The sequence below is a fragment of the Nothobranchius furzeri genome, chromosome 8, assembly GCF_043380555.1.
Source record: "Nothobranchius furzeri strain GRZ-AD chromosome 8, NfurGRZ-RIMD1, whole genome shotgun sequence".
In the NCBI taxonomy this organism is placed as follows: domain Eukaryota; kingdom Metazoa; phylum Chordata; class Actinopteri; order Cyprinodontiformes; family Nothobranchiidae; genus Nothobranchius; species Nothobranchius furzeri.
Window position 1 is genome coordinate 79,093,872 of NC_091748.1, and position 12,672 is coordinate 79,106,543.

General features: G+C 47.1%; 1 protein-coding gene across 1 annotated transcript; it reads right to left on the bottom strand.

Annotated features, from left to right (window-relative positions):
- Positions 1-5,171: 5,171 nt before the first annotated feature.
- Positions 5,172-9,923, bottom strand: prpf38a (pre-mRNA processing factor 38A). Its single transcript, XM_070554368.1, has 7 exons — positions 9,783-9,923; positions 8,723-8,833; positions 8,145-8,251; positions 8,015-8,041; positions 7,852-7,943; positions 5,481-5,529; positions 5,172-5,367 (listed from the first exon to the last, which is right to left on the bottom strand). Exons 1-7 carry the CDS (start codon positions 9,891-9,893, stop codon positions 5,322-5,324), a joined length of 543 nt encoding a protein of 180 aa, XP_070410469.1. The 5' UTR covers positions 9,894-9,923; the 3' UTR covers positions 5,172-5,321.
- Positions 9,924-12,672: the final 2,749 nt, after the last annotated feature.

Below are 12,672 nucleotides of genomic sequence, written 5' to 3' on the forward strand. Positions count from 1 at the left end.
GATCAGATGTGTGCTCGTTACAGCGGCCCTTAAGCGCGTGAGCTACGATCTAAAAATAACCCGCAAAATCCACACAGTAGTTTTCACGTGTTTAGCGTACGCAGCTACTTCTGGGTCACACACGGAAACACGCCAGACTGTTTCTCAACGTTTGTTTCCAGCAAGGGAGTAAGAACGAGTTTAATATTGGGGGGGGGGGGGGGGGGGGGGGGGGGGGACACACATTTTGGAAATCTAACAAATCTGTTGTAGGTCAATATATACCGTAGGTCAACCTCACTGAAAAAAATACATTTAATGATTATTTCTGATTCTAACGTGTCACTGAGTGTTTCATGCAGGCTGAACATGAACATAGTCTCCTACCGCTATCTCCTGCATTAGCTTCTGATGGAAAATCTGATAGACGGTGAAACTCTAGGATTAGAAAAGTCTGACAGATGTGACTCAGGGCGTAAGGCAAAGCCCAGAAAGACAAGAAAATAACTTTTTTAGCCCAGTTCACTAACATTCTGGGTTTTTTTTTTGATCAGAGACCCATGAGCCAGCCAGAAAGGGAGGAGACTTAGGCTCCCCATTAGCCACATCCAGGTGATCACCGGCCAACGTGGATGTTTTAATGATAAAAAAGCTGTTTATGTGTCAGTACTGTTTTATTTTTATTTAATAGTATGAATGTAGGACATATTATCTTATACTGTATGAGTAGAGATGTGTAAACAGATTTAATACAAGACTAAAGCTGTGAATATTCAGTCTGAATTGATCCGACTCTCATCAGAATATTTTAAACTACATCAGCCAACAATGCTGACCAACAATCAGAACAATCTGTTTGTTTCTGACAGAATGAAAAAAGAAATAATTCACTTACAACAACAGCTGGAACTACATTAATATTCAGACGGACAAAAGAAAAAACAGTGGCCAAAATTGCAGTCTAAATGCACCAGAAAGCAGAGTTTAACACTTATTTTTCTGATATTTCTACGGAAGCGTGTACAGACTGTAATTTATTCTTAAACCATACTGCCCAGCCCTGCTTGTAATGGGATTACATTTATTTAACTGTGTTCACTTATTATTACATTCAAATCTTCCTCTCATCAGCAACCTAAAACCACCTCATTCTTCACTGTAGCACCTACCTGCACCTCAGCAGGTCTGGCGCTGCCTGTCTCACTCTCAGCAGGTCTGGCACTGCCTGTCTCACTCTCAGCAGGTCTGGCGCTGCCTGTCTCACTCTCAGCAGGTCTGGCGCTGCCTGTCTCACTCTCAGCAAGTCTGGCGCTGCCTGTCTCACTCTCAGCAGGTCTGGTGCTGCCTGTCTCACTCTCAGCAGGTCTGGCGCTCCCTGTCTCACTCTCAGCAGGTCTGGCGCTGCCTGTCTCACTCTCAGCAGGTCTGGCGCTGCCTGTCTCACTCTCAGCAGGTCTGGCGCTCCCTGTCTCACTCTCAGCAGGTCTGGCGCTGCCTGTCTCACTCTCAGCAGGTCTGGCGCTGCCTGTCTCACTCTCAGCAGGTCTGGCGCTGCCTGTCTCACTCTCAGCAGGTCTGGCGCTCCCTGTCTCACTCTCAGCAGGTCTGGCGCTCCCTGTCTCACTCTCAGCAGGTCTGGCTCTCCCTGTCTCACTCTCAGCAGGTCTGGCTCTCCCTGTCTCACCCTCAACTGGTTCCTGCTGAACTTCATCTGATCTCTAATATAAAAACAGTGGACAGGAATAAGGAGTAAAAATACAGTTGGACGACTAGTGCAACATTAAAATCATGGCTGTTATAGTATTATTTAGTCGTGGTCCTCTCATCATCAACCATCTAAAATCTCACTCCACTGTAGCACAGAGGCGTGTCCAGGGAGCGGCCTGGGGTAGCACATGCCACTCTTAAAATCTGATTGGCCACCCCCAGGTGCCACCCCACTAAGTTCCAGTTTAAATTGACTTTACATTGTCGACAAAAGGCTTGGGTTGTAAACTCCAAAATAGTGTGTGGTTGCATGCACCTTTCACCTTGTTTTCTAGCCCAGGCATGTAGTATTAATATTATTTAATATTTTTTCATATTCACATACATAGTATTTAGAGTCCCACTCAACTCCAGTTGGTGGCAGTAATGAACAAGAAGTGAATTGCTAACCACCACAAAAGTAGAAGATGAAGAGGAAAAAGAAAAATGGTGATTGTGCAATGTGAAACTCAAAAATTCACTAGAAAGTAAATAAATAAATAAATAAATAAATAAACAAAGATTTGTGTAAATAAATAAGCATAAACATTGGTGCCACCCATGAATAAACAAGTGTCCTACATGGGCCACCCCATTTTGAAAGTCCTGGACACGGCTCTGCTGTAGCACCTACCTGCACCTCAGCAGGTCTGATGCTCCCTGTCTCACCCTCAGCAGGTCTGGCGCTGCCTGTCTCACCCTCAGCAGGTCTGGTGCTCTCTGTCTCACCCTCAGCAGGTCTGGTGCTCTGTCTCACCCTCAGCAGGTCTGGTGCTCTCTGTCTCACCCTCAGCAGGTCTGGTGCTCTGTCTCACCCTCAGCAGGTCTGGTGCTCTGTCTCACCCTCAGCAGGTCTGGCGCTGCCTGTCTCACCCTCAGCAGGTCTGGTGCTCTCTGTCTCACCCTCAGCAGGTCTGGTGCTCTGTCTCACCCTCAGCAGGTCTGGTGCTCTGTCTCACCCTCAGCAGGTCTGGTGCTCTCTGTCTCACCCTCAGCAGGTCTGGTGCTCTCTGTCTCACCCTCAGCAGGTCTGGTGCTCTGTCTCACCCTCAGCAGGTCTGGTGCTCTGTCTCACCCTCAGCAGGTCTGGTGCTCTGTCTCACCCTCAGCAGGTCTGGTGCTCTGTCTCACCCTCAGCAGGTCTGGTGCTCCCTGTCTCACCCTCAGCAGGTCTGGCGCTGCCTGTCTCACCCTCAGCAGGTCTGGCGCTGCCTGTCTCACCCTCAGCAGGTCTGGCGCTGCCTGTCTCACCCTCAGCAGGTCTGGCGCTGCCTGTCTCACCCTCAGCAGGTCTGGCGCTGCCTGTCTCACCTTCATCATTTCCTGCTGAACTTCCTCTGGTCTCTTATATGAAAAAAGTGACATGAATAAGGTTTAAAAATGAAATGTGATGAGAATGTCACAAACAAGCAACAATCACACTTACAAACTCCATTTTTATGTGGAGATTCTACTTTTTTATTTATTTCGTGTCAAATGGTTTTTGTCTGTTACTGTAAAATTCGCCATTTTTTGTTGACTAGTAGTGTTGTTTAACGCTAACTAGCAAGATGTTTACTTTAGTCAGCCATTTTAGCGTTTGACCAGAAATACAATTATACTCTTGGACTAAATTATTACCAACTCACAATTCCTTTCTTTCTTTTTTTGCCCATGAGAAGAACTCGCTGAGCTGCTGCCAGGGGCGGATTTAGGACTGAAGAAGATCCGGGGCTTAACACACACGCGCGCACACACACACGCGCACACACACGCATGCGCGCACACACGTGATACGCACTAGTCAACATCATATATATTTGTCTTGTACCACATAATGTTTAATCTGAAGCTACATATTCAGCATATTCAGGGCAGAGTATTGTTCCTGTTAGTGTTTAGTGTGAGATGATAGTGAATATTCCCTTTCTTTCTCCAACAACTTTACCTGATAGTAAGCTAACTTTAGGCAAACCAGCAGCACAACAAATATTTTCAAATAAGACTCACAAACCTGAGTCAACACCAGTCTCATCAGAGCTGGGGTTCTGTCGTTGTACTTTTGGTCTAAAAAAACGTCCTTATATCCATCTTCACTCATGCGTTTCAGACAGACTGCAGAAGCCAGCTGCTGAAGGGCTTCTCTTCAGTCTCAGGTAAACTGTATACTGACTAAGTAGCCTAGTGGAAGAGTGTCTGCCCTGACATCGGGAGATCAGGGGTTCGACTCTTGGTCGGGTCATACCAAAAATTTTGAGAAAAATGGGACCCAATGCCTCCCTGCTTGACACTCAGCATTGGATTGGGGTTGGATTGGGGGGTTAAACCACCAAATAGTTCCCGAGCGCGGCGTGTCTGCAACTCAGGGGATGGGTCAAAATCGGAGAATAAATTTCACCACACACCTGTGTGTGTGACGACTAAATGGGACTTTACAAACTACTGCCAGCTGCGCCCTCTCTGTGTGACTTTGGTACTGCATGTTACTTCCGCGATTTAGATCCGGGGCTTATCATGAAAGATCCGGGGCTTCAGCCCAAGTAGCCGGGCCTAACGCCGCCCCTGGCTGCTGCCATCTGTCTCTGACACCGACACCTGTGTCTGCCCCGGCTCCGACTCCTGCTACTCTCAGCCAGCCTGTCTGACTACCTGAGGGGAGGGGCTGTGTCGGAGAGAAGTCCGCGGTGTCTTTCAAAATAAAAGCTCGCGAGTCAAATATTTCAAAATCAATCTTTTTCTTCTCCATGTTATTAGGGGGGACAAATGCGCGTTTGTCCAATATTGGAGGGGACACGTCCCACCCGGTTCCTACGCCCTTGGTTTCCAGCATCTAAGCAGGTTTGCGTCTCCTCCTCCTGTGCAGGAGCGCAGATTACTGATGCGATCCGCGAGCTCGCACCTGGTTGGTTACTTATGAACTTACATTTACTATTATATTAGCTCTTGTTATTTCATATTTTGTCTTGTATTAACCTTTCTTCCAGCGTTTCCTAGGTGGGGGCCCTCTGCCTCGGGGGCGGTGGTCAACGGTTGCTGCCGTGGTACCCTCTGGGTAGTGCTTGGATGGAGGTGGGGCCATTCCCTCCCTCCCCTTTGCACCTGGTGTTGATGCCTGGCTGCTTCGGTTGGTCTGCTGCTGCTGGGGCAGATGGCTCCTGTGATGGCGTTTCCTTGTGCTACCATATCTGGGTCACCTGAACTCTTTCAGCGTGTTTTGTAGTACAGTTGGACGATTAGAGATGAGTTACTAGTTTTGTTGCTACCGACAGTCCTCAGTGTTCTTTACTTTGTGTTCTACGTCTGTTCTGTTCAACACTTTAACCATTTTAACTGAGTATGCATCCTCAGCGTTACCCTAGATTTCGTAGAAGAGCTGGGTTGTAACATGAAGCATGAAGCAAATCTAAATGAGGTTTATCTTCTAAAAACTTTATTTTGAAATCTCTTAATAACTCAGAAAAACTAAACATGAATCAGAGTCTTTATTTCTGATCGTTCTTCCTACAGAAACAACTGGAAAAAAAAATGTATTTACACAATTCCAAACTTTAACCAAACGTTCCGGGTTGGGTTTGGATCTCTGACGGTAAAAAGGGAAAATCTGTGCTACAGGAGACTCAGTCTTTTTCTCTTCGGCTCTTCTTGTGACTCTTTTTTGAACTCCTGTAAGAAAACAAGATTTGATTATGAAGACAAAACACCTGCAGATAAAAACTTTAGCTAACAGCAACAAGCTTCATCCTGGATCGGCCGCGCCCCGCTCAGGTGCGACTCACCTCTCTGGAGACTTGGAGTGGCTGCGGTGTCGGTGGCTCCGGTGGTGACCTGGATCGCAACAATCACACGGTGAACACAAGTTCAGGGGGGCTTCAGGACTTTCCTCATGCAAACCTAAACAGCTGTTCTACTTCCGTCTGAATCAAACCCGTCTGAGCGGAACCAGTTTTAAGCCAGGCGGACACTGTGCGACTTTTTCACTCGCAGCGTTCAGCTTCAGCTCAAACTGTACGACTTCCTCGCAGAGCAGATCTCACGAGTCATGTGCTCACACTGTACGACCCAGTTCTCGCATGCGACCTGACTGCTCACACTGTACGTCTGGTAGCAACACGTCGGCCCTAAAAATGTGCTAAAAATAGCAGTTTTTACTCAACACGTCAGACTTTTTTGTCTTGCCTGTTGTCCTTCGGGAGCGCTGCAGGAGGACACACAGGGATTTATGGGGGTTGGATGAGGAAAACGAAATAAAGAAAGTAAATCTGTGTTTTGTGATCAGTTTAATTTGACATGAACACGACAAACACGCTTTCTTGACAATCTTTGTGAGTAAAAAAACGTGTAGAAACAAAAACGAACAGCGTGTGTTATTAGGGAAATAGCGGGCGAGCGGCGTTGATGCAGGATTGCGCATGCGCCGTGAGCGGTTCTGATACTTTTTGGGTCGCAGCTGCTCGCAGCGCCACTTCAACAGTGCGATACCCTCACGAGGGACGAGCGAAATATTAAACACGCCAGAAGTCCGTGCGAGCTCACGACTGCTGATCGGCGGCTGGTCATGTGGTGTCAATCGCCTCTCGTAACCCCCTGTACACTACACGACCGCTCGGCGCAAAACTCGCCCCGAAGTCGTGGATTCTCGCACGACTGGAAAATCGGCTCAAAAAAGTGAAAAAGTCGCACAGTGTACGCCCGGCTTTAGGGGAAGATGGACCGATGTAGATTTTCTGGGCCAATACCGGTTTCTGACCCGCTCAGCTGATTATGTCGAAGAAGAAAAGTGAAACAGAGAAAAGATGATCCCGGAAGCAAAAACATTCCGATGGAAGAGCTTGGAGCAGGAAGGACGAGTTCCGATCGGATCCTTTCAGGAAAGTGTTCAGATGAAAAGGAAACGCTAGTCGTCCTTTAAGTTTCACTCTTATTTAGGAAGGGCACTGATTTAAAACCCCCTTTATATTATTAATACATGTAAAAGCAGCAGCGAGCTGCATAACACAACCCAACATTGTTAGTCGGTTCTCTTTGTTCATTCGTGCATCTGGCTCTGTGAACTGGAACTGCTGGTGGCAAACTGGGAGTTAATGGAGACCGCTGATTTGCTTTGTTGGCGCCCGAAGGCAACAGCTGAAGTGGAAGTAGTGAATCACGGAGCCGTCCTTCACAGCACGTCACACACACACACACACACACACACACACACACACACACACACACACACACACACACACACACACAGTTTAAAATACCACCAAGCTGCAGACATGTTAGCTCTGCGTTGGCCTGCTTGCTAACAGCTGCATAAATGGCCTGTTTTTGTACAGCGCCTTGGGGGGGGTCCTACAACCCCCCAAGGCGCTGTACAACAGAATCAGTCATTCATCCATTCACACACACATTCACACACTGGTGGGGATGAGCTACGATGTAGCCACAGCTGCCCTGGGGCGCTCTGACAGAGGCGAGGCTGCTGAGCACTGGCGCCACCGGTCCCTCCGACCACCACCAGCAGGCAAGGTGTGTTAAGTGTCTTGCTCAAGGGCACAACAGCAGAATTCTCTGGTGGGAGCCGGGATTGAACCTTCCGATTACTGGCCAACCTGCTCTACTGCTGTCCCGTCAGACATGTAGGTGTCTGAATCCCTGCCTGCTGTAAACTGTGGCGTTACGTGTTGTTTTTGTACAACAAACAAATAAACGGATGTAGATAAACGTGTTGACACTAAAACTAAGACATCATTATTCCATTTGAAAATCTCCATTTAAAACGTCATTTGTTGTTTTAAAAGTTAAACGCGTTTTTTTCCTCCACATCTCGATGCTTTTAAATCAGATCGGCGCCTCCCTCGATAAAATCCGACAATAGTAGATATTTAAAATGGCCTCGTTCTTTATTTGGAACAGCAGTTTAAGCTAGCTCCATAAAAACATATACAGGTCCAACCCCCTCCTGACCCTAACCTGACCTGTTCTGGGGCACCCTGCCCATCTGCCCAGGTACTGATGGATGAATGAATGCATTCATTCATAGATGGGTGGATGTGGAGGTTAGAAACTAGAGTCAGGACTCAGCACGACTCCACCAGCAGCTCGTAGGAAAAGCGAGCGGTGATTTTAACCGGACGCCAGCGGCGGTCGGGATCTACCCACCGGGGGATTTGGAGCGGTGCCGCCTGTTTCTGGAGCGACTGCGGTGCCGGTGGGGGCTCTTGCTGCGATGGCGGTCTCTGCGAGGCGACGGACTGTTGAACGACACATCAGAGTCAAACACAAACAGGCTACAACCACAATGGCTGCTGGATCAGAGCCGTACCTTCGTCTCTTTGGAGATCTGCTCCTCCTGAAAAGCCAAAGCATCACGTTTAGTTCTCTAGCACGGCAGAGTCGGTGGGTTTCTGACACAAGATTCATAAATGTGGTAAAAAAAAAAAGAGCAGCAGAACCGTCTGGGCGAGCGGCTGCGTCTGTAGCGGGGTGACGGGGAGCGACGTGGCCGGTCGTTGTCACGGTAACCACGTCTGTGAGGCTCTGGGCTCGGCTGCCTCTCCATCTGCAGACGAAGGGAAAACGATCACAAAGCCGATCAGTCGCGTTTAAACGGGCCGAGAATCCCGTTTTACAACTGATTATTGTAACGAAGAACCAATCTGGACCTTCAACGCTCATTTCCAAACGGTAAATGGGGAGCCTGTATTTGTACAGCGCCTTCTTAGGGTTATACAGCCCCCCAAGGCACTTTACAAAACAATCAGTCATCCACCCATTCACACACTGCTGGGGATGAGCTATGATGCAGCCACAGCTGCCCTGGGGCGCTCTGAGAGACGAGGCCGGCGCCCTCGGTCCCTCCAGCCGCCACCAGCAGGCAAGGACCCAACAGCAGCCTTCTCTGGTCTGAGCTGGGATTGAACCTGCAACCTTCTGCAGCTTGTATCTTCCAGGATTCCAGAAAGGGAGAGGCACACCAGACTCATCTAAACTGTTTTCTACTACATGACCAGCAGGGGGCTTCGCTCATCACCTTCTCTTCCTCCTCGTCCTCATCCTCGCTGCTCTCCACTTCGTCCAGGTCCTCCTCCAGAGCGCTGATCCGTGGGTCCAACATCTCGGCCTCCTCCAGAACCTGTCTCTTCTGTAAACAAACAAACAAACAAACAAACAAACATCAAGTTACTGGACAAGAGCTTCTTTAAGAGCAAGTCAACTTTTTGCAGATTAACTAAACAAACGAGAGTCTAATCACAGACACGTGCAGTACTTTAGTGCACCTTAGTTAAAATGTACACTTCCTGCCTAAAGCTGTCCGCGTTGCGCCCTCTTCAGGTAAAACTCTGCACTGCATTTAAATCTGCCGTCGTTACTGGCTAAGATATATGACATCAGCTGGTACCATATGATGTCACAGTGCCGTTGTGAGCGTGCGTGTGTTATTGGCTCCGCCCTCTCGGTCTGCCAGGCAACAGCATTTGTTCCCGCCCCTCAATTGGAGGGTTGCAGGTTCAAATCCCGTTCGCTCGTGTCCTTGGGCAAGACACTTAACCCTCCTTACCTGCTGGTGGTGGTCAGAGGGACCGGTGGCGCCCGTGCAGCTGTGGCTACATCGTAGCTCATCACCACCAGCGTGTGTGTGAATGGATGAATGACTCTCTGTAAAGCGCTTTGGAGCCCTCTGACTCAGAAAGGTGCTACACAAGTGTGGGTCATTCATCCCAAACTGGTTTCATCCGACCAACACGAAGACAGAAACAGCTGATCCAGTCCGTATTCGGAGGGATGATTTTCCTCCTGAGAGCCAAGAACATTCCTGATGAGTCAAGCAGAGGAAGATCTGCTGGGAACTCATGCATCGTGTTCCAGGAAAACCAAGTTTTACTCTGATGTGTTTCATCGTGAGAACAGGTTGTGTCTCTGCTGGTACCCGAGGCTCATCCCTTGAGTTAGGAGCTAAAACATCCACGTTTCTATAGAAACGACTGAAACTGGGAATCAAGAAATCAGCAGAAATGTAATAAAAAGTCTCATCGGGGTTCTGGTCTGGATCAGGGTTCTGTCCTGGTTTTGGGACCATCAGGTGAACTCACCTGTAGGCGGGGCAGGATGATGTCACACACTCTCTCTGCATGAAGAAGCTCATCGATGAACTCGTCGACATGCATCAACTCAAACTCTGGAAGAGAAGAAAAGAAAATCATGTTGAGATCATAAAGAACTCCTAGATTATAATCCAGGATGAGGAACAAGGCTGGACCTGTAGGCTGTATATGTACAGTCTATGTCAGTATACAAGGCTGTATATGTACAGTCTATGCTCCCGAGGCACCAATGCGACGGTCCTCTCTGAGACGCCCCGTGGCTCCCAAACGCCTTTGTTACTCTCCGGTCATAACAGAAAATAGCAAAAAGAAAGTACGTGAAACTGGACGATTTCGCTCCACGTCAAGGCCACTTTTCAGCATGTTTTAGTTGGCTTCCATCTTCAACACACTGAATGGGGTGTGCTGGAGCAATGAAACAACTAAAACATGCTGGATAGCAGCCCTCAAGGACTGGAGTGGAATAGACTTTCCATATGTGGTTGTTTTTGATTTTTTTTTTCACCACCAAATTTTTCTCTCAATAGAAAACAAAATCCCCCATAGAAAAGAATGCTGAGAAAAAGCAGGTAAAGGATGAAGATGCCACCAAGAACAGTGTTGTGGAACCTAGTAGAGCTGAAACAACTAATCGATTTAATCGATTATAATCGATTATTAAAATAGTTAACAACTTTTTTAGTCATCGATTAGTTGTTTAATAATCATATTTTACCGCATAAAGTCTATTTTTTACCACAATCTGACATCGGTTACAAGCTGTTAAATTTGCCGCCAGTGTGTGGCAGTAATGAGCCACTGATCTACCAGTGGAGCCGTAGAAGAAGAAATGAGCCAATGGGTGCCCTCGGTTTTCATGACGTATCACGTTACTGACGCTCATCTTGCTGTGAGAAAATGGCGGAACAAGAGGAAATACGGAAGAAAAATAGAAGCGACAAAACTGAAGAGAAACCCCGGACAAAAACCTCACGAGTATGGGAGCACATTTGAGACGAAAGCATGTGGGGGCTGATGCAGCAGAGGAAGAGCACCGCGGTCAAGTGAGCCGTCATTTGGAAGAGCCAGCCCGGTAAGTAACAGAAAATAAACAAGCTGGACTTAGTGTTTTAGCTGAGTTCGTTATGGGTTATAGGTTCAACCTACATCTGTAAGTACAGAAACACTGCTCTGTCTTTGTGCTTGGAGGTTTGTGTGTAATGTTTTCGTTTTGGCCTGACAGAATGGTTACGGAGGACTTTCTGAGTATGAACTGAAGCGCCTGGAGAACATCAAACAGAACCAAGCTTTTCTGTCTTCTATCAACCTGCTCCAGGTAGGCTTGTGGGTTTGGCTCTTTTACTCACCTCAGCCCTAAACTTTAAACTTGTGTGTGACTAAATTACCTAAAGGTGGATATTGTATTTCATCGCTTATCCAAGATCTGGTTGCAGGGGTATCGGTTCTAGCAGGAAAAGTTAGACACGCCTCTTCCCAGTGACACTATCCAGCTGCTCCCGGGAATCCAGAGCAACTGACGAGCCAGAAAGGATCTAAAATCCTGTCAGGAAATCAAACAGGAGGCAGACACTCCACACAGTGGTCCCTCGTTTACCGTGGGGCTTACGTGTATTTATTAGTTTTCCCCTGAACTAATTGACGAATGTTTTTCCTCTCAAAACATGAATGCTGATTATTTTACGGCAATAGCAGCACCATGAAGACGATTAAACAACCAGATGTGCCACTCTGTGCGCTCTGTTCGGGTTCAGCAGTCCACTCCTGTCCTGCTCGCTCGTAGGGTTGTCACGGTGTGAAAGTTTGACCTCACGGTTATTGTGACCAAAATTGTCACGGTTTTCGGTATTATCACGGTATTTTTTTAAACGCGTTACATTTTCAGACAACTAAATAAATCCTGTATATCAGGAAAATACTGTCGTCAGTTTGTGTCTAAATTTTGCCTAAAATGTGTTATTTTGTAATTATGTTGTTTATTTGTTTACATTTTTCCCTTTTAGTCTTTAAAATACCAATATTTGCCCATAACTTCTTATTTTTTGTCTGTTTGATGTCATCATTTAAAAAATATTAGACCAGATGATACTCAGTACTCAAGTAGCCTTCTAATCAGATACTTTTTTACCCTTACACGAGTAATAAACCCTATATCAGGAAAATATCATCCTCGGTTTGTGTCCTTCCAGTGAGCTTTGCAGATGTGGGAAAATGTCATCAGGCAGTAATCGTTGTTAAATTCATAATTATTCTCGGAGAGAGACCAACTCTTATCTGCCCCTGGGAGCCCCGTAATGCATAGCGTCATTTCAACATGGCGGTGTCCGCGACACGGTTTATATGCAGCTAGCGGCGCTGCGGCTGCTTTATATAGCGACTCGTTGCATTCTCCCTCAACCCAAATCCTCGGATCACGTATTTTAGCTAAAATGCTAACGTTAGCTTGCCTTGCGTTGACTGTAGGGTTGTGGGCGATGGTCACGCAGATGTGTCATGAGATTTGAAACGTTGCTGCCTTTCACAGACACTTTTTCTGCACGTGCTGCAAACAGGATAGCTGTCTTCTATAAACTGTCCCTCGGCATTCTTCAAATATCCAAAAGATGCCCGTACTTCCGACTTTGTCTTCTTTGAGGAATAATAAATGTCCTCCTGAGCGCTGCCGTCTCCTCCTTTGGCCATTATTTCAGCTTTAGATTCAAGAAAGTTTTGGTTGTAAACAACAAAGCGTGTATGTGCCGCCGGCAACTTCAGCAGATGATACGGTGGCTAAGGGTCACCACGCCTACACCGCAGCCACGGTAACCCACCGAGATAATATATGTTTTAAAAAACAAGACGGTTATTATTATTGTCAACTTTTTTACCGGGGTGTACCGCT

Coding starts and splice junctions, on each gene's coding strand:
- prpf38a (XM_070554368.1), bottom strand. CDS start 9,893: ATGATTTTCTTTTCTTCTCTTCCAGAGTTTGAGTTGATGCATGTCGAC. Junction 5,530..7,851: donor GCACCGCTCCAAATCCCCCG/GTGGGTAGATCC, acceptor GTTGCGATCCAG/GTCACCACCGGAGCCACCGA. Junction 5,368..5,480: donor CACTCCAAGTCTCCAGAGAG/GTGAGTCGCACC, acceptor GTTTTCTTACAG/GAGTTCAAAAAAGAGTCACA.